This window comes from Rhipicephalus microplus, chromosome 6 (genome assembly GCF_043290135.1).
Source record: "Rhipicephalus microplus isolate Deutch F79 chromosome 6, USDA_Rmic, whole genome shotgun sequence".
Lineage (NCBI taxonomy): Eukaryota > Metazoa > Arthropoda > Arachnida > Ixodida > Ixodidae > Rhipicephalus > Rhipicephalus microplus.
In genome coordinates, this window is record NC_134705.1 from 175,590,365 (window position 1) to 175,612,502 (window position 22,138).

A 22,138-nucleotide genomic window follows, 5' to 3' on the forward strand; every position below is an offset into this window, starting at 1 on the left:
CCAGCGCGATTGTAGTAATTAATTTATTAAATGCTGTTGAGTACGTTGGTATCCGTTCATGTTGAGCAACGTTAAGCACAATCGCCGCGACAGGACGCCGCGTCCTGTGGTACATATCTGGTGCATGCTTACCTATAGGTGTGCCAGTACGTTCAAAAATCAGAGTAGAGCTGACAAAGGACGAGAAAGAGAACAAAAACAAGATACAACTTGTATTCGTTAATTTACTACCTTTGCACACTGCGCTGTTTGTTGAAGGTAGATTACCAATTAGCGTAACCTAAAGGCTAGTGCCCCTATAGTTAGTGGAACTGAGCGCTGTAGTACAATATGGGCTTAGGACGAGATAACATTGAGCTATAGTACCTAGGGATCCACCGTGGAACAAAGCAAGACACGCAAACAAGGACGCAGGAGAAGAGAACCAGACAGTGGCCTCCACTATAGCATCTCCGGCATCACGGCGTTGTCGGAGCTGATCGCGGAGGCCACGACTGGACAACGACGAAGTAGTTAACGTTCTTCCAAGACTGACGTTGTTAACGATGTAACGGGCACTCACTTCAATGCCTTGGACAGCCGGCACTGAAAACTTGGTGTGGGCATTCTCCATGTAGACGATGTGCGTAAGCGATGGCATACTCTCCACGATGCCCAGCACCCGGGGAAGAAGATCCTCGGACGTCACCAGGTGCGTCAACTCGGTCTCGTTCACGGCGCTCACTATCCCCTCGTTGCTCAGCGTCGAGTACAGAGTCACGAGCTTGATGTTGGCGCGGAAGCAGGACTGCGCAGTGATGAACCACTCGGCGCGCGTCTCGGCTAAGATGGCCAAGCATTGGCGGGGTTCGACGCCTATCGATCGGAGACTTCGAACCGTCTGGTCGATCTTGCGGTCCACCTCCTCGTACGTGAGCCACTCGTAGTCACCCAGGGTGAGCTGCTTGAACACCTTGCCGCAGGATTGCCTCTTCTCGCTGCAGCTCAATACCGGCCGGGTCCCAAGAGCTGGCCGGTGAGAGTAGATGCGAATGGCCTTGCGGGCGAGTTCATCCACGGTTTTGACACCTTCGAGCATCTGGAAGCGCATGTTCTTCACACGCCTGTACGGGGACGTCGGGTCTCCTTCTATGGCGGGCTCGGCGTAGCGGGCGCGCTTTCGCATCCACAAGAGCCACGGCTTCTGGAAGACGACGTAGACCGGTAGCGTCACCACGTCGTAGGTAGCCAGCAACGCCTTGATCAGGCCGAGGAACGACTCTAACGCGAATGGAAACATGTTTTTTTTTTTCGCTTCGTGACAACTTCAGCCGAGTGCTTCCGCTATCATTGAGGAATGATACACATCGGTAGGGTTATTCAGTGAAGTCAGGAATTAAAGATGGTTTGGTTTATATGCCCGAAATACGGTCGCTTGTGTCTGGGGAGCATAGAAGAAGGCAACCTCGGTATATGGGTGGTGTTCTTCAGCGAATCCACAGCGTCGTTTCCATTCCCGAGTGCGTTCGAAGCACCCTTATCATCAAGATTTTTTCAGGCCCTCCTCGAAATGATCAATAACCCTGGAAGAAATGAAATAAACCGTTTAGCATCGCTTCTAAAGTGAAACGAAAGTGAGTGAAACAGTAAATTAGTTCACTCTGTCTATCTATCTATCTATCTATCTATCTATCTATCTATCTATCTATCTACCTATCTATCTATCTATCTATCTATCTATCTATCTATCTATATATATATATATATATATATATATATATATATATATATATATATATATATATATATATATATATATATATATCTATATATCTATCTATCTATCTATATATATATATATATATATATATATAGAGAGAGAGAGAGAGAGACTTTGAAGACCTCATTGTCATTGATTTCATCATCACACGTTTATTAACAGATCAATCAATGTTTATTTGATACAGTTAATACAAAAATGCTTACATAAGTATTTGGACCATTAGCATTTGCGGCTATTGTTACTAGTCCTATCTATTACATCAGTATTTTATTACATGTTGGGAACAGAGGTGCACTTGATATGAACTATGAGTATTTATAATAATCTAGGTGGCAAGCAATGAGGAACAACTCAAGGCATTCGTTGTAAGAATACAGGACATAGTGACACGAAAAAGAAAGAAATCTGCTGAATTTGTGTACAAGACTGCGTTGGAGAGTCAAAACAATTAAAAACAAGAAAAATATACGCAACGTGAGTCGTGAAATGAGCATGAATGTAAGCTTTAGCTAGGAACATGTTTGGTTCACAAAATGCATCTTGCAGGTTAAATTTAAGTTGCGTGCAAGCTTAATTTAAAGTAGAATTGCGTTTCCGATCTTAGCCCTAGCGAAGTGGATTGACCGTTGACCATATATAGTCCTACAGTATACTGCTCCGCCACGTTGGTCTTGTGGCTAAGGTACTCGGCTGCTGATCCACAGGTCGCGGGATCGAATCCCGGCCGCGGCGGCTGCCTTTCCGATGGAGGCGGAAATGTTGTAGGCCCGTGTGCTCAGATTTGAGTGCACGTTAAAGAACCCCAGATGGTCGAAATTTCCGGAGCCCTCCACTGCGGCGTCCCTTATGATCATATGGTGGTTTTGGGACGCTAAACCCCACATATCAATCAATAATCCTACAATATGGAAGGTTGAAATTTACATTGGCTGCATGTCTTGTGTTACGGGTCGGAGCTGAAAACGTACTAACAGGTACTGGAAAGTTGGTGTTAATTATAATCAGTACCGCAAGTTTATAACTTCGCTGGGACGTGAAAGGCGGTATCTGAGTAGACGAAAACATACCTGAGCGAGGAGAGAGAGAGGACGTAGTGATTCGCAAGGCGCGTTTTTTTGTCATCGTACGACTGGTTAGGTATACGTTGGAACACGAAAGAATGGTCGTTTTCGCTGCCCATGTGTTATATGACATTCTTTTTACGCACGTCGCCTGTCCAAGTCTATCATATTTAATATCAACTAAGATATCGGCTACCCCTGTTCGCTTCATTAACTGCCACGCTCTTTTCCTATCTCTTACAATTACCCCTGTCGTTTCTCATTTCATTTCACGCTGATCAGACGTACAAGGTCGAATAATCTATTCTTGTCGCTCCTCGCTATAAGCGAGAAAGCACCCAGAGATAATATTTTTTTAATTTTTTTCTTGCACGCGCTTGCATGCTATCAGTATCTTCGTGACGTGGACAGAGAAGAGCTGTAGGAATGTGGACAAATGTCGTGCAAGTACGGGAGTACGTAGCTTGAAAGAAAGATAAGCGGGCACGTATGCCAGCTCAGTGTGTTTGAATGTCACGCCACGATACTAGATCTAGTGCACTCGACTTCTCAGACTGTCTTTCTCTCTTTTTTTTTCTTTCGCGTGTGTCTGGCAGCCCAATGTGTTCTGTTACACCTATACATTTGTTTTTCTGTCTTTCAAAACTATTTGCATTGTCCTCCACTACAACAAAGCGTTGGTGTAGGTCACGAAGATTGCTGGGTTAGTTGTCAGGTATTGCATCTTAGAAAGAAGCTGACTAGAAGAGAGTGAATAAGAAACAGGGCACAGCGCTGAGACATAGTATTCTGTAAACAGTACACTAAGGAGTGAAGTGTGGGATGTGAGTGAAGTGTTGAGCCAGCGACCTTCGGGTAACTAGCCGAATATCGTGATCGCCGTCCCACCGGGACGGACCCAAAGGAAAATCCGGTGTGCTATTTTACACTGGGAACGGACAGGAAAGGGAGAGTTTCAAAGAAGAGTAGACAGTGAAAAAAGAGGAAAGGGTCACGCCATCAGTGTCAGTCGTACGCTCTCACAAAATGTCAATGCGCAGTATGACTTGCCACGACAAACACCGTTCAAGTGGAGGCTTATGCCGCCTGTGCAAGATCTGTTGTCCATTGAAAAGAAGATATGAAAACCCCCCGTGACAGTGACTTCGTCACCCTCGGAGGCATAACGTCGGCATTCCAAGAATGGCTCGCTGACACGCATTATACGCTCTTTCAATTGAAGCTAATGCGATGCTGATCCAGTGATAATTTCTGTGTATAGCACACACAACGCATTTAAAGGTCTCCTCATCACACGTGAGATCCTATACCTGTGGGATGAACGAACCAGTGAAGCCGCAGAAAAATTGCAGCTGTTTAATGCAGCACATTAGGTGCCTGACGAATTCGCATCCTTACCATGCGGGATAAGTAGCCAACGAAGCCGCTGAACAGCTTAATCGATGCCGACCGAAGCGCTCGCCGTCTCGACTGTCCTTCATGTGATTTATTTTTGCACTCTAAGAAGGTTCTGTTTCTTAAGCAAGCCGTGTATTGCGGTTGCCAGAGCTGCAGACGAGTTCGCCTGTACACTGTACGTGTACTGCATAATCGGCGGTGTACGTGTGACGCCATTACACGTCTGTCGAAGCACGCAATCGTTATAAAAGGTTCGTGCGACGGACGCACTCTATAGCTGCGATTGAATTGATTAAACGCCGGGGTTCTCCGTAGCAAGGCAACCATACCGCCCTGTAGAATGTGTCGGGGGTGTAGATCGTTTTTTCTGATGCGCGAATAAGGAAAGTGTGTGAAACTCGAGAGGCACACGGAAAGACGCGAACTCGATTATTTCTTAAAGTAAAAGCAGAGTGCAAAAAAAAAAAGGACAACAGGTACAAGGAGACGTGACGACAGCTCACTAACAACTTGTCACTGCAAAAACAAAATAAAAAACTGAGGATTATATGCTGTCAGTTTGCATCACAGGCACGCAGCTGCGCAGACATCAAAGGGCGAATTCAATAAAAAAGATGTGCTAAATATTGCGGCAAAGCGACTCGAACTGAATCAGCCGCAAGAGCAGTGACGTTTGACTGACACAATTCGTCATCTTATCTGCCACGTCCTGCCTTTCTTTTTTTGTTTTGTCGCTGAATTCTCCTGTCTCTCATTCCCAATTAGCAGACATTGACATGTACGTTGAGCACTATCTGACAAGAAAGCGTTGCTAGGCTATACTCGCTAGGCGTAACCTCCTTGGTTTTAGAAAGGTTTAGCGAGCGTTCGGCCGCAGTGCCATTAATACAGTGAACTAGTATATACCATGAACTCGAGGTGCTTAAAGGTGGGAAGTAGACACGAAGCGCAAGCCGTAAGAAAGTGTGCGTGTGCCACCTCTAGTTTAGTCCTTAGAATGTCCGCTGGATGGCGGTGCTTCTATAAGCGGAATATATGATGAAAAGATGCGAGATGGTGGTACTTGGAGTGTTGACTATATGGACGAACGGACACACAGACAGATGCATGGACGGACGCACGGATGGCTGCACGAACGGATGGACGCAGGGGCGGATGCATGGACGGACACACGGACGGTCACACAGACGGTCACACAGACGTACGCATATATGATGAAAAGATGCGAGATGGTGGTCCTTGGAGTGTTGACTAGATGGACGAACGGACACACAAACAGATGCATGGACGGACGCACGGATGCCTGCACGGACGGATGGACGTGCGGACGCGCGAACAGACGCACGCACGGACGGTCACATAGACGGACGCATGGACGGACGGAAGCAAAAACGAATGGGCGGACGGGTAGTTCGCCCCACTCTCTATCATTCACCCCGTAGATATGCTGCCATTTTTTTCTAAACACATGATTAATTCTGGGGGAGGAAGATTTTCTCCTGCGGTGGTCAACACGATTTGTTATTCTCAGAAAGAACAAAGTGTCCATGCCTTGCCTTCATTATTGAGAAGGTAGGCTTGTGTTTGTGATTTCACTGAACCTGCATTTAGTATTTTTTAAGTATTCATTTATTCTTATGCGCATTAAAAAAAGATGTTTCTGATTCCTTTTCATGAATTGTACGCACCCCTGCGCATAGTTTTCTTTGTGCACGTTAGAATTTCTGCTTACAGGTACAAACAGTTCCTGTTGTGTATTCGAATGTATATTAAGATATACTAGCAATGTCTTGAGAACAAAAAATGTAACACATAAATCCTTTCTGTGTATGTATGCTTTTTTCAGAAATAACATTCTTTTAAACCCAAGGAGAATTAAAGAATTTGCAATTTTTTAATCCTCCTTGGGATAAACCAAAGAGACTTACAAAAATGTACAGACAGACAGGCGAAAACTTTTTCGTCGAAGGTCTCTAAGAAAGACTATCGTCTTTAAATTGAAGGCAAGCAATGGCTGCGAAGCTCCACACTGACTTCGCCAGAACGAAGCTGAAAGTTGTCAGCCAATGCGATCGGTCAGACTGCTTTGCCACTATACCTAAACGTTTCCTTCCCAAGCCAAGACTGCTATGTGTTTAGAAAAAGTGGGTAACGATATAGAGTGCTACGTACTCTACTATGGTAGAGCCTAAAGCCGTCCCATGAGGAGCAGAAATCAATGGCCAGACAGCGAGTGCATGCCGAGATGCATGAACATGCTCAACTGTGTTTATGAAAAGTGGTGCACGATTTTGAGTAGTTGGCACTCAACTATGGGAGAGCTTATAGCCGTCCCTAGGATGCCGGGGGAGGGGGGGGGGGGGGGTTAGAAAAAGTGAGTAACGATTTAGAGTACCAGGTACTCTACTATGGGAGAGCTTATAGCCGTCCCTAGGATTCGATTAACCGTCCCTGATTTCGATGGTGACGTCGTACATGAATAACGAAACGCTGGCGGGCGTAAAAAATATTAAAAAATGTGAGCTTCAAATGTGCGCTAGTTTTCAGTGTACTTTCGTGCGCCGTTCTCCAATAATTGATGCCCTCTCTATCGTCGGCTTGTCGGAGTTCAGCAGTTATTGACGTGGCAATCGGGTCTTTTATCGAAACGTGATCATCGCCGCGGTAGCGATTGAATCCGCGAATTTATGGTCGGCAGCCGAGCATCGTTATCACAGCTCCACCATATGGCCTGGAGAACATACCGTGGCGCCACCTACGTGACGACGTCACTCATATAGGATGCCGGGTTGACTTTGTGCGCTAGAACACCGCATTTCCCGCGCTTTTGCTATGAACATCGTGCGTGCTTCCGTTTGTTTTGAAGGTCCGTGCTTAAAGAAGTGGTAAGACCTCATAATACGGGCAAGCAAACTACGAATCGACTCCTCCGGTGGCACTCTCGTGCCTAATTTGCATCGTAAGATCGCGGCTGAGAACCAGTTCAGCCATGAGGGACGATGCAAGTGGTGTCGCGAAGGCAGAGCTGCCTTATTCCACAACTACGCATCCTATCTGTGACGTCAAAACGATCGCAGCGCTAGTCTTTCTTTTAACGTAGTGATGTTAGTCGTGGTACATAGCATAGAGTTTCTCAAAATTAACTAGAGGGCACTCTGGCGCTGCGATCGTTCAGCGACCATGGGAATGATGGGTAGTACACACATTTGCCTAGTCTTCGTACTTGCGGGCGGCGAATCGTACTTGAGGCTTCGTTTATTGCTGTGTTTCGGTTTTGTTTTGAAAGAAAGATTAAACCCTTTAGAACTTCGTGTGCCTATTTGGAAAGTAAGTCTAAAAAAAATGGTGAAGCGCAACCGCTGAACGTTTGCTAATACTTGTTTCATAAGAAAACAGCTCCAAGCCACACGAACACACACGGAGCCAGAAGCAGGCCAGAAGTACTAATATTAGACAAATGTGTGTACTACCCATCATTCCCATGCTCGCTGAAGTGCCGTGCATTGCAGCTCCCATAGACACTAGCGCCTGAGTTCCCTCTAGTAAGTATTGTGGGAAACGCTATGGTACATAGATCTGCCGAAGTGTATGTGTCTATTACTGGAATGTTATGAAACTTTTGTTTTTTGTACATAGTGTAAATAAACTTTTTTTTCTAAACAGCGCTGGCCTCTCGAGTGGAGGCCCTCGCGGCCAACAAAGCGCGGTAAAAAACACGGACGGGAAAAGACAAGGACAAGCGCAGACTATCAACTGAAGGCTTATTTATAACGAACTGCTTTTATACATGACAATCAGGGAAAAAAAAATTTGTTTCACCAACTGGCCCAATCGTCCACATGAACCACCCTGGCGGACGGCAAAACAACAGCAACCGCAATCGTAACTCGTCAATCACGTTACTAACGCGCGGAAGTGTTTGCAGTCAATAATTGTCAGAGCTCGGCGCTCAGATGATACTTCGAGGAACGTCTTTCCTCCAAAGAAGCGGAAAGAGAAGACCAGCGCCGTACGCATCCAACAACGTCAGGCCTGTACGAGTCATCGGGCAACGACATCCTCGAAAACATCTTGAACACTTTGCGGCCTGACGATCCTAAGACGCAGGCAGGCACCCGATTCTCGTGTTACTTCGGTTATATTTCCATTTTCGAACGCCATGTCTCTCTTATGGTGTCATCACCTGGCAGATTCGGATTGGATTGGATTGGATAAACTTTTATTTGGTCCTCCAAAACAAAGATCACTGTGTTGCGGGCAGCTCCCACGTGGGGACTGAGATGCCAAGCACCTCAGCCGCCTCGCGGGCTTGGTGGACAGCCCAGAGCTGATCTGCCAAGGACGAGCTGCGGATTGCCGCCTCCCATCTGGCAGAGGTGATGTTCGATAAATGAGCGAATTTGGTGCACTGGCAGATTCGGAGTGGCCCTACGAACTCTGCGCCAGCACTGCAATCTGGCGGAGGGCGACGGAAGGGAATCTACCCATAGAACACACGCGCTTTTTCTGAAGCAAATGGCAGTGTCGGAATGGAACGCGATGCGCGCGTCTCTCTTCTTGCATCAGTGGGCACGCTGGGCACAGCGGCGCCATACTCTTGCAAAACGTGGGCTCCGACGCGAGGCTCAACTGACACGGCCGGCGTCCGTTGGCGCGCCTGCAGTTGGCACCGTTTCAAGGCACGGGGCGCTGGCGACTTCCGGTCGAATCCGCCGATTTCCGCGGAGTAAAAAAAGTTTCTCCGTGGAGTGGATTTCGCGACGGAGCTGCTCCAGATCTGCCAATGGAAACTACAGGGAGCAGCACTCTCACTCTGCCAATGGAATAGACTTCCTCCACATGGAGCAGAACCAAGTATTAGCGGGAGTGCTCCGAATCTGCCAATGGTTGACACCAATAGTCTACTTCTGTCTTTTTAAGCATGAATAGTAACCGTATTTCATAACAGAAAAATACGGTTACTATACCCATGACGATGACGCTGATGACGATTAGGATGACGACGATGATGATCACGGACAACGACTGGGTTTTGAACTATGTGACGTCTCGATGTGCTCTACGATGCATACAAGCAGATTGGATCACGGGCTTGCTCTCTTTTTTTAGGCACACTATAATGATGCCTGGACGTAGTCAGGTTGATGATGATGATGCCACCAGACAAAGATGCATCACGGAATCATTTCTTCATGATCCACAACCTTCCTCGGCTTCATCAATCTGTAGTTCCATACCAACTAGCCCAAGCTGCCACACTTCTGTAGTTCCCATTACGTTGTGTCTCATAAAGACCAACGCGCCCGTGGTACACCTACCTTTCGTGCATTCGTAACGAAGCTCCCGCTTCCGGCATACACGATGCATTCAGGTATTGTCCCAGGGGCTTATTGGTCGGCTGCCAGCTCGTAAAAAAAAATCGCGCGCTACGTTCATGACGCCAGCCGGTAATAAAAACAGTGTACCGCACTCGCCGTCGTCGCTATACGAGCGGCACGTTTACACGCACATATATATACCCGCTAGTGTGGACGGGAGGATGACGTCAGTTGACATCGCAAGCGTTATCTGAAGGTGTCAGGTTCTGTCTCCAACGCGGCGGCGAAATTGCTTTTTCGTTCGCTTTCACTGGTTTCCGTTTATGCCGTAGCTACGCCAGTTACAGCTAAGGACTAAAAGTAATTTTCCCTTATACTCTTCCTGGCTTAATTTTTCGATTGGTTCGATTAAGTCTAAGATCCCAACACGCGATGAGCTACGCACAGATCGCCCCGTGAGAAGTAAATCAGTGCAGAAGTCGATTCCCTTTCACACGTGCCCAAAGATGAGTTCCCATAATCCAGCTAGAGGTCTTAAACTGAACTCAGTCAGAAGTCCGCATTGACGCAACTTAATCGCAAAAGCCGGTACAGAGAAGGTAAAAGCGGAAAGGAGGGAGGGCTTAGTTTGTACAAATGGCGCAGCTAACGTTACCATTTGAAAGAAAACATTTCCCGCATCTCATACACGGGTCATTTCTGAAGGAGATTTGGCACAAGGATTCCAAGAGCACTTCGATGCCGGTCTGCCAAAATGGCGAAAATCTGCACAGTGATTATGAAGCATTCTTGGTTTCTCGATTATCTTTCAACACACGGCGACGAAAAGGCAGTTTTATAGCAGCCACGCCTGCGTAGCTCTCGAACATACTTGCTTAACAAAATGAGAACGCGGGGGACGAAGACAGTCAGGGCGCATGCATGTTTGTGACCCCTATTTAAAGCCGTTCGCACTGATGGTTCATAAAAAAAAAAAAAAACTTTGTACCGCGTTGGATGACATGGTCACCTTGTCTACATGCTCACATTTCTTTCCCCCCGAAAAAGAATGGCCCTTCGCATATACGTGTCCTTCGCCAAGCCACCCTATTGAGGACACGGCGGGCTATAATTTGGACGGCGCGCGCGTGTTAATCTCTGCGCAGTGTGCGAGACACGCGGGCGGTCAGGGTTGCGTTGCCGCACGATCCGGCGAAGATGCCGGAAAGCGTATACGCAGCACCGAGCCCTAATCGACGCTACGCGGCTTGCCGATATTTCCGAAGCCTCCGCGGAAGCTGCAAGGCCCCAAACTAGGGCAATGCCTGAGGATGGCGGCATATTGCCGGCGGTCGAGGTCATTCCACTCTTGTCATTGAGGTGTCTTGAGAGGAGGAGGAGAAAGGGAGGAAATGAAAGGCAGGGAGGTCAACCAGACGCACGTGCGGTTTACTACCCTGCACCGGGGAAAGGAATGAGGGGATTAAAGGAGAAGAGGTGTCTTAAGAGCGTGTGCATGCGCAAGCGTGTTTGTGTGATATATATATATATATATATATATATATATATATATATATATATATATATATATATATATATATATATATATATATAGAAAGAGAGAGAGAGAGAGAGAGAGAGAGAGAGGGAGAATAAAGATTAAACAGGACATAAAATTATCCTCTTTTCAAGTTCATAATTTGTGGCGTACTCTGTTGTGCGTAGGCTATCAATCTTCTTTCTTTATTTGTATACTGAGAACTAAGGTATTTTCTGCTGGCACTTACTTTATTGCTTATAGGCACAGAACACACTGTTGTAGTTGTTCTACCTATCAGTCGTTTTACTTTTTGTTTTCCTCCTATACATTCGTTTCTTTTTTTTTTTGCGGTAAGAATGGCGGGCGTTAAAGCATTTGGTGTTGTCAATGCGTCATGCATGACACATTGTATCGTTGCATGACATTTATTATTATTACTAATGTTTGTATCCACTCCTGCTTGGGCCTTGAATGGGTCTGCAGTATTTTATAGATAAATAAAATAAATAAATAATAAAGTTAGGCGAATTTTTTTTTTCTCGTGAGGCTCGTTTGTCGAATAGACAGAACTGAATGAGGCCGTCAGGCAGTTAAGCAGATGATGGTGTGAGAGGGATTAATTGCTGGGCTTAACTGTAGGGTAGTAATTACCACTTTAATTGAAGTGAATTGTTGATTGTGAATGAAAAGTAGGCGTTTTACGCGAGCACAAGCCCTAGATAGGTGCCAATAATTAAATAATAAAAAATCTTTGGTACGAGTGAGAATTGAACCCGGGCCTTCTTCGTATAGAAGGTGTGCGACCGCGGTGCCAAGATGGCGCTGGAAACATTCTCGTAAAAAGAGAGAGAGAACGCTATAAGACTTTCATGCGGAGGGAAGATCTCCTTAACGCATGCAATATTGTGGATCGACATTGCGATGTTTGTAATGTTGCGGCAGAATCTTAGAATCTCACCAGGTTCAGCAAGTGCCAGGTGCAGCCGCGACACCACAGCGCAGCGGCTATTGCCAAAACGAAGATGCCAGTGCAGCCAACGCGGCGTGCATCGATGGTGTTGTTTACCAAAACACTCCCGCGATGGCCGTCTTCGTATAGCTGCCGAAACCGCTCGACAGCGTCGACAACGGCGATCCTTGCAGTAACAGAGGTGCACGTTTGTGTTTTAGTTTGTCGCCTGCTCGTTGTAGGTGAAAATGTCCGTCAACGTCCCGGATCGAGGAACGTTGTCGGACGGTTCCATGGGTACGGTCTCAAGAGACGGTTCAGAGCGACGACTTGGCGGTTTAGTTATAGTAAATGCCGTACTGTCGGCCTTCTATAGAAGTGCGTGCGAGGCCGCAGAGCAAGACAAATCGAAAAATCTCGGAGGTTCTTTGACCGACAGGACCGCTTTTCTTCACGATATCATTAGGACACGTACACAAGCTCTCATTGAATACACTTTGCAACTCAAAAGTTTTTCTCGAAGGCTTTTAATCGCATCGGCTTCACGCTTTCGCAAAGACCAAGTGAGCGCGCAGCTTGTGCCTCGAGCTACGTTTTTATTACTTACAACGCCCCCCCCCTTTTTTTTCTTTCTTTTCTACAACAACAACTCGTCGCCAGGGCCAAGAGGGCAGTAGAAGCCAGATGGTTCCTGGACTAAGGAGCCCTTCCACCCCAGGGTGACACCGGGCATTGCTTGGGGCACTGTTTCAAAAATAAACGTTTACTTCTCTCTCTCTCTCTCTCATTCTCTATCTATCTCTTACGATTCTTACTCTCTCTCTCTTTCTCTATCTCTTACGATTCTCTCTCTCTCTTACGATTCTTACTCTCTCTCTCTCTATGTCTTACGATTCTTACTCTCTCTCTCTCTTTCTCTATCTCTTACGAATCTTACTCTCTCTCTCTTTCTCTATCTCTTACGATTCTTACTCTCTCTCTCTCTCTCTACGATTCTTAATGCAGTCAAGTGGTTTTTTTCTGCCCGTGAGGCATACATGCAAATTGACGAAAAAACACGGATAAGATTACCCGTTCGTGACACAAGCTTAACTCTATTGTTTTCGCACGCACGCCCTGAACACGCGGCATCGTCTGCTCCAAGCTTGCCAGGAAGAAGGGACGCACGCCATAGTGCACCTCTCTGCACCTTCACTTGAGCGAGTGCAGGCCGGCAGAGAACTCGTGCAGCACTATACGCTTGCACCTCGACAAAACGAAGGAGCCAGTGCAGAGCGCGCGCACGTCGGCACCTGCAAATCGAGCAGGAAGGTGCCGCAACCGTTGATCTGGTGCCGCCGGTGCAGCCAAATCGAAGAGACCTTGAGTGTGCCTTTAATGTGCAGATCAACCGTCCACCAAGTTTTTTTCTTTGTTTTATTTTACCCATTGCTTTCATTGAGAGATAGATAGATAGATAGATAGATAGATAGATAGATAGATAGATAGATAGATAGATAGATAGATAGATAGATAGATGTGCATTCCACGCGGCGGCTTTATGAAATGCATGCAATGTTTGACCAATGTTTTTTTTTCTTCGATATTGTAGTTCTGGGACGTTAAACCCCACATATCAATCGATCATCAAATTTTTTTTTTCCCTTCCGTTTTTGCTTGGAATGCGAGGAGCATACGCTTCCCAGAAGACGAGCGAAGGCATGCTGTCACTTCCGACGTGTGACGGACGAAATGTGACAGCACGAGTCGTGCGACGATTCAAGGTTTTTCCGGCGGGAAGGACAGATCTGCGTGAACATATACGTGCGTCCAATGTCGTTCGCATAGAGGTATACGAAAGACCGCGGCAGATTCCTTTTAACTAACGCCGTCGTTTTAACGTTTTAACTAGCGCCATTGGCGAGGCCCCCTTCTCTGAATGAAGTTTGAATCCCAGTTTAGTAACTATAGACCTTTTCACTGAAGGATGGCCTGGCGCGGCCGTAGTCCTGTCTGGGCTCTTAACATGCGTGAGCCCCAAAAATGCACTGCCGAGGTTGTGACGTCAACTTGCAACAGCCCAGAAAGGAGGGTATTCTCCTCGTCGGTGAAAAGGTATATATATATATATATATATATATATATATATATATATATATATATATATATATATATATATATATATATATATATATATATATATATATATAGTGGGAGTAATAATTCAATGGGCCAGTTAGTCATTGTGAAGGTATGGGATATGGCACAACGGGAGCGTTGTCAACAAGGATAAATATATTTATTTCCCAACAGTTTCGGGAGGGGTCCTCCCTTCATCAGGGGATGAGTTGTGCCATATCCCATATATATATATATATATATCCATGATAACTAAAATGCAGTTACAGAACTACGAAAATGGCGTCTCCTGTACGTTCCTTTAATTCATTGTCCATGAATTTCAAGGATATATATATATATATATATATATATATATATATATATATATATATATATATATATATATATATATATATATATATATATTGTAATGATAATAAATAGTGGGGCTCAGGCAAGGGCGCAGGCAAGGTGAAGGAAGCCGAGGAAGACGAAGCAGAATAAGAACAGCCGGCCTGCAGCAAAGGCGTTGTCTCTTATTTCTCGTCGCTACAATGGCGCAGTCGACGAAGAAAACGGCTTACGTCTCGGTTTCGTCATCCACAACGCCCGCCGACGTGCAGCCGCGGTAAGCGTCGCTTGAGGACGGCGTCAAGCCCTCCTCGGCAGCTGTTTACTGACACCACCGTTCGGGGACGGCGTCAAGGCCTCCTCGGCGGCTCCAGCACCCGTTACCGGTACCAGTTCACGATAAGGAACGCCGTCACGCTTCTTCGCTGATGGAACCCGCAAGGCGTCCGTCGCGGCCAGCATCGATCCCAGCACCGACGGATGGCGTCCAGGCCTCCGTTGTGGTTCCGGGAAACTTGTCCTGGGACGCGACACGTCGCGGCAACCATGCGCACGGGCCTCTCTCACCTAGGGATGGCGTACATGCCTCCTCCATACCTGGCAACCTGTCGGCGCTTCAAGCACCCACCGTGTACGGCGTCGAGGCCTACCCGGCGGCGCAAGACCGCTTCATCTACGCCACAGTACCAGGTCACAACTCATCACACGGGTTCCGCTTGCCTGGGAACGTCGTTGACGCTTCCAGCGCCCTGGAACCCATGTCCACGATTCCTACCACAGCTGGATTTCCAAGGGACGCCGTCCACGCGTCCTTGGTCAGCAATTGTACCACCTCGAGTACCGCAGTCACTGTATCCTCCGCAGAGGCGGGCCTTGGCTCTTCGTGCGGATCACACGACAGCGCAGCGGAGCTGCAGCATACCATCGCGCAACTCCGCGTCACGACCAACGCCCTCATAGCGTCGAGCTCCCAGCTATGTCCTGCCATCTTGCCAACATTGTGCGCACTCAATGCCATGTTGGCTGCGGCCGCCTCACAAAACTTCGAGGTAAGCTCGCCCGAGAACCGTCGCAATCTCGGGCGTTCTCTCACGGAGGTATCAGAGCAAGTGAACTGCTTGGCGTGGGCACATTTCGGAGTTTTGCCCGCAGTCCCGCCATCGCCGATTTCCTTCGAGCTACCGGAGTTTCGCGGCTTCCAGGACGATGCCAAGGAATGGGTGGCAACCGTCAACGCTGTCGGAGATCACGCAGCGTGGACGGACCAAAAGAAGTGGGGCATGGCCATAGACCGCCTTCGGAATGCTGCCGCGGCTTGGCATCGATACGAAGGCGTGCGGCAGACATCCTGGGTGGACTGGAGTGACAAGCTCATAGCTGCTTTTGGACGGAGTCACCATCACCTCTCCACGACCACCCAGTCTTACGCGACCGCTACCGAGAATAGATCCCAGAAGGAGACCACCCTCGCGGCTTCAGCTGTATTTTGCAGCTTCCCGACAGCCAATTTAACCACCTACCCTGGGACGAACAACCCTACAGTGTTGACCCTCACTTCGAAGCGACATCTCCTGATATCACGTCAGTCTGTGGCCGAGTGTGCGGACGTCTGCCACACGCTAAGCGCCGCCTCCTTCAAAGTCACTGTCAGCAAAGACCTACCAGAGAAGGTAATACTTCCGGTTAGTGACAGGTCATCTGACAATGAAGGCTCTACTGCACGTGAAACTATAGGAATAAGCAGCTTGAGCATGAGTCCGACAAAGGCAGTGCTGCAAGAGCACGCGTTGCCTCTCAAGCTGCAACCTGAACTCGGCTCTCAGATGACTACAAAGACACCCCGACGCCCCTTGCCACACCGCAAGCAACGCAGGCGTCGACGCTCAGTGCAGCAGGTGACGGTGCAGCGTGGACTATTTCCAGCATTTGTAACACGACTGCGACAGGATGCTCAAACCGACGAGATTAAACCAACGCGGCCACTTTGCAGGAGTCTGTATCTCCTGCTAGCGGCATCTTGTCCAAGTCAACAGCGTTGGCCCCATCGTGGACGACGCCTGCACCGACCATCACGTCACAGCCAGTGTCGTCCTCCGGAATCTCCTTCAACAAACTTCCATGTGAAATATCAGCTTGGCCGAGCCCGGCCACCCCGGAATAGTCAATGCCGCCCACCGGAGACATTGTCGGTAGCCCACGAGGCTCGCAGTCGGGGCCGAGTGTAATGATAATAAATAGTGGGGCTCAGGCAAGGGCGCAGGCAGGGTTACGGAAGACGAGGAAGAGGAGGCAGAAAAAGAACAGCCGGCCTGCAGCAAAGGCGTTGTCTCTTATTTCTCGTCGCTACAATATATATATAAGAAAACATCCTTGCAACCCATGGACAATGAATTCAAAGAACGTACAGGAGACGCCATTTTCGTAGTTTTGTAACTGCATTCTAGTTCTCATGGATATATATATATATATATATATATATATATATATATATATATATAAGAGTTTGAGTGCACGAAAAGACGACTTGCCCACAGTAGGCACCGAACACACGACCTTCTGATATCGTGTCCGATGCTCTATACGAAGTGAGCTACAGCAAAGGTAAGTCCTCCAGCCCGGGTATCTTTGCATGTGAACATGTAAACCTGGGAGTGATTTCGAGAGCCGCTCGTAGCGGTGACGGCTAGCTTGATTTGATTTGGTTCTGCTGAAATGGGGCGAATACCCTCTCTGGGGGATTTACCAAGAGAGCGTAGCCTACTTTTTATATGAGCATTACAACTATGCTTACGAATGAATTTATATTAAAAAAACTAATAATGCAGGAAAAGCAACACAGAGAAACAGAGAGAGGGGGTAGAAAAAGTATTTTTTTTTTACATTTGAGAGTTTGAGATGACCACACAACAGCATTTACTTGACTTATCCATTCAGAATCTATATATATATGTGCTAAAACACTTTTTTTGAAGTGACACAACAGTACTTATTAGAGTGGATAGTTACAGTGCGATACGTTTCGTAGACTGAATAAAATCGCAAACCGCATTGAGTGCGTCCCTGTGGCAATGTCCCGAAACATAGGCAACAAAGTTCAGCACGGTTTCCACGGTCAACCTAACGCCGATCTTCAAAAAGGAAATATCAAGAAGCCTTTTTCTAAGTAAAGAGTATCGGCGACATGATAAAAAAGTAATGTTCAACTGTTTCTGTTTCTTCACAGAATACACAGAGCGATGATATCACCTGGCCAGCTCTGTGTAAATACAGATTTAGTGGAGGGGGGACACGGCATCAAAATCTAGTAATCATAACTCGATCTCCCTGGACTCACTCCACTGAGGACGGTTAGTGTGGAACGTTTCTCTCATTTTTTTTTTTCTAAAGCGCAGCTCTTAGCGTCCGTCTTTGCGTTGAGCGGCGCTGCCATTGCCTTCGGTGGCGTAACCGACAGACATGGAAAAGTAACCGTCAGACATGAGAAAAATAAAGCGAGAAAAAAGCGCCAAAAATCCAATGGGGTTTGAACCTGGGCCCATCGGCATGGCAGTCGAGCATTCTACAACAGAGCCACAGGCTTTTCGCTTGAGGGATTTTTGCGGAAAAAAAGAAAAAAGAACAGCGTCACGTCAACCAAGCAATCACGTTGACCTACGTTATATATTGTAGTAGAAGAGTAAACTAACAGCGAGTCACCAAACGATACTAATAGCGCGATGTGTGTGTGCGTGCGTGTGTGTGGTTTATGTTTCTCACCTACTTCAAAGTGCTCAGCCATAATTATTCATCGTAATAAGCTATATGAAGCAGATGTGAACTGGTTACCCCGATTGTAAACAGGACGACGAATAATGGTCTATATAGTTGGTGCTGTCTTATAGTCCACTAAATTTATCATTTATGGCGTATATAGTCGATGCTTTGCGGAAAGCCAGAACCTCTAACACATGACGATAGTTACAGCGCGAGAAGGAAACAACGACAAAGAGACAAGAATGACACGACTATTTGCCGTCGTTCTCTTCTCGCGCTATAACTATCGTCATCTCGGGCATACCAACTAGCCCAAGCTGCCACACTTCTGGAGCTATCGTCATGTCATATTAACTAGCCCAAGCTGCCACACCCCTAACACAGTTCGCGTTACCCCAAAGACGAAGGCCCGCTCAGAATTCACGTTAAGCACGCTATCGTAATCCTCGGTGAAATTTTTTTTTAGTGTTAGCAAGCGCCGATTGCAGTCACGGGAACAAGCATGCAGTCACGGCAACAAGCATGGAACACTTTTTCGGCCTGCTGGCCTCGCGAAGAGCGTTATCTTTTCACCAGCTGGCACCTGACGAATCGCACACTAAGGCCCATATACGCAAACCAACCTCGGCTTTACCTCAGATTTTCCTCATCTTCCTGTACTCTCTACATGCGTTATAAAGGCACAAAAACGGTAACAGCGTGAAGGATAAGAAAAGAACGGTTTCATGAACATCGGCCTATTTTTTTTCATCAAGTGCAATTAAGGTTTAAAACAGATGGGGAAAACTCGAGGAAAGGTAGAGGTTGGTTTGAGAATACGGGCGGCTTAAGTGAAGTCATCAAGTCAGCCGAAGCGGATCCCCCGCCATGAACGAAGGAGAGAAGGGGACAGGTGAGGGGCTTTTCATTATTATACGCAAACTAATGAAACCAATAGACAGTGAAGACAAGCACGTTGCTTCGTTAGGTTGCGTCTTTGATATCCCTTGGCATACTACCTTTTCTTTAGTTTGTATAAAAATACAAAGAGATGGCTCTTATACCGAAGCGAATAAAGCCAGCGCCAAAGACTGTAGAAAAACGACACACACAGAAATACAGCGCCACGTTTTTTGTCTTCACTGTGCCCTATATAACCGCTGTTTGTAATTTTGCTTCATTTTGACTCGCTTTCTCACTTCAGGATTACTCTGCAACGCTCACCAACACGTACCTGACGCACTGCATGCGGTTATAAAAGTCGTACGTTCGCTTATGCGTTTGAAGCATTCATTCACTCTTTAGTCTCAGTCAATCTATTGATCCTCTCCCACCCACCTGCGAAAATTTTTTTTCTGCACATAACGTGATTTTGCAAGGCCTCCAAGAATGGAGATTCCTGCGCGTACACTCTGGTCTTGCACTGCCTCCGTGTTTGGCGTTCAGTAAGTGTCAATGTCACGTAATGACGTCGCTATTATTCGTCGTCATAGTGATAATATGGTGACATCACGGTTTCTGAAGAGTGTGACGTCACGATGTCACCGTCTGATGATGCCCTCATGCGATTTTTTTTTTTTCGCATCGCTCGTTTGTAATTCCAGACACCGCGAGACGCCCATGAATAATTTTCTGCGTTTTGATGAGCTATAGGCGCTGTCGCCTTATAATGAATGTCGCATGGTTTCTTAGGAAGTTCCCGGAGATAATTCGAAGACGAACGTCATCTTTATTCATTTAGTTTTCGTGTCCGTACCTTTTTATCGAAATAGTGAATACTAAGTGGGAAGACCAGATGAAAAGAACAAATGTGTGTGTGGGGGGGGGGGGGGGGGTTGTTGAACATGCGTTATTCAGCGGGCGTAGCGTATAGTTTCGATCATTGCCTTTATTATCAGCATGCCTATATATACGTCGTTTCACTGACTACAGCCGGTGCGACTTAGATCGCATATAAAGTACGTCAAAACGCTGCTCGCTGAAGCGCTGCAGCAGGGTCGTTTAACAAGTCGATCCGCGTGTTTGGCATCGCATCGCGGTGTTGCTGTTATCCTCAGGTCGCGGAACTCGTCGGATGAGGAAATAATCTGCAGTTTTGACGGTGTAGCGCAGTTGACTGTATATACACTCGCTTAGAGCTTCATGAATTAACCAACCGACTGGCTGACGCACGTGATCCTTTCCCCGTCGGGATCAACTTGCGCAACCGCGGCCGCAACCAGGCTGCCTGGATTTCTCTTCAGAACAGCCTTCGGTTGGGACTCGTGTCTCCGACCTCGACGCCTTGTTACTCTTTCCGCGACCTCATATACACCGCAACACTTGTAGAACGGTTTGCCTCACGTTGCGCTCGCCAGAGCGCTTCTCTGACACGCACAACATGCTACTTGCGTTCTCGCTTGAAATATCGTAGCGCTGCATTTGACGAGGAGACGACAAGACAGAATTACATGACGGGACAGTCATGTGCCGGCCTATCATGTATCTGTCTTGTCTTGTCCTCGTCAAATGAAGTGGTATACAATGTTTAAAGTTGTAGTGTGTCGCCAACTAGCTCCGCAACGTACACGCACATTATTAATGAGATCTAACAGAGAGTAATACCAAGGAATGTATAGGGGAAGTTAGTAGAACAAATGGAATGTAAATAAGAAGAAAGAAAAGTGGGTGAAGAAATAACCAGCCGTGAGCAGGAAACGAACCTGCTCACGGCTGGTCATTTCTTCACCCACTTTTCTTTCTTATTTACATTCCATTTGTTCTAATAACTTCCGCTATACATTCCTTGGCATTACTCTCTGTTAGATCTCATATATATATAGTAGCAGTGTCTACACATCGCTTCACCTGACATCACATATTATAACTGAAATAACCGTGACGACCGTGTCGGCGCAAGAACACGGGTGGGAGGCAAAGCATGCGACTTCGTGTTGTCAGCTTATTGAACGCATGTCATTTTGTCATTCACACACAGCGACCTACAAAGTGACGACGGTTAACCAGCCAAGCTACAACAATAATAATGGTTGGGTTTAACGTTCCAAAGACGCGACATGATTACGAAAGACGTCCTACAGTGGAGGACTTCGAAAATATCGACGTGCTGGTGTTGTTCACCGTGCGCAGCACAGGAGCCCCTCAAGGACTCGGCTTCCGCCGAAGTGCAGACGCCGCGGCCGGGATTCGATTTAACGATCCTCGAAACAACGATCTAGCAAACGGAAACGAACGCTACGTTGCCGGTGCCTACAACGCGCTGGGGTCTATCGAACGGTCTGCTTTGAATTTCTCAATCGTCACGTTTACGAAACGCGTGATTCAAGTATTGCGTGAGGTGAAGTTGGAGAGAGAGAGATAGATGTAGACTTTATTAATTTCCGGCAGATTGCTGGAATGGGCTCCCACCTAGGAGCCAACGGAGAGACCGCGTCTCCCGGCAGCTTCCTTGGCCTGCTGGATCGCCCAATGTTGCTTGGCTAGGCCCGAACTGAGCAGTTAGCTCCAAGGCCATTAAGCAAACCCAAAGGATTTTGTGGGTTGCGATTCATGTATGGGGCGGGTATTATCCCTATTGATATATCACGAGAAAACCTGACGGGAAATGGCAGCACAAGTGCGGGGACCCTTCGAGTTAATAGCTCCTTCATTGTATAGTTTTTGTGTACTCAGGGTCAGCTGCATTTTCGCATATCCAGCCTCGCAGTGAAAGAAAAGCTTTCTATCATGTAAAACACTGAATGCACAAACACCTTATGACAACAAGACTTCTAACATAACGTGACAAGCGACAGCTGTTCAGCAAAGCACACCGCCAATCGTACAAAACCTCTGGGAGATGTCACGTGTTTTCGATACGGTTTGCAATTAACTCCACGCCGCCACAACAATAGCGAGGGCAGAGCGTGCCGTAATACGCTACATTACCGATGTCTCCCAAAAATCGAA

At 47.0% G+C, this 22,138-nt stretch overlaps 1 protein-coding gene across 1 annotated transcript in view; it reads right to left on the reverse strand.

Moving 5' to 3' along the window:
• LOC119167093 (uncharacterized) overlaps positions 1 to 22,138 on the reverse strand; it is an 85,278-nt gene that overhangs the window by 3,396 nt on the left and 59,744 nt on the right. Inside the window, exon 5 of the mRNA XM_075867919.1 lies at positions 563 to 1,304. Coding sequence (XP_075724034.1) covers positions 563 to 1,304 — 742 coding nt within the window. The remainder of the gene's footprint in view (positions 1 to 562; positions 1,305 to 22,138) is intronic.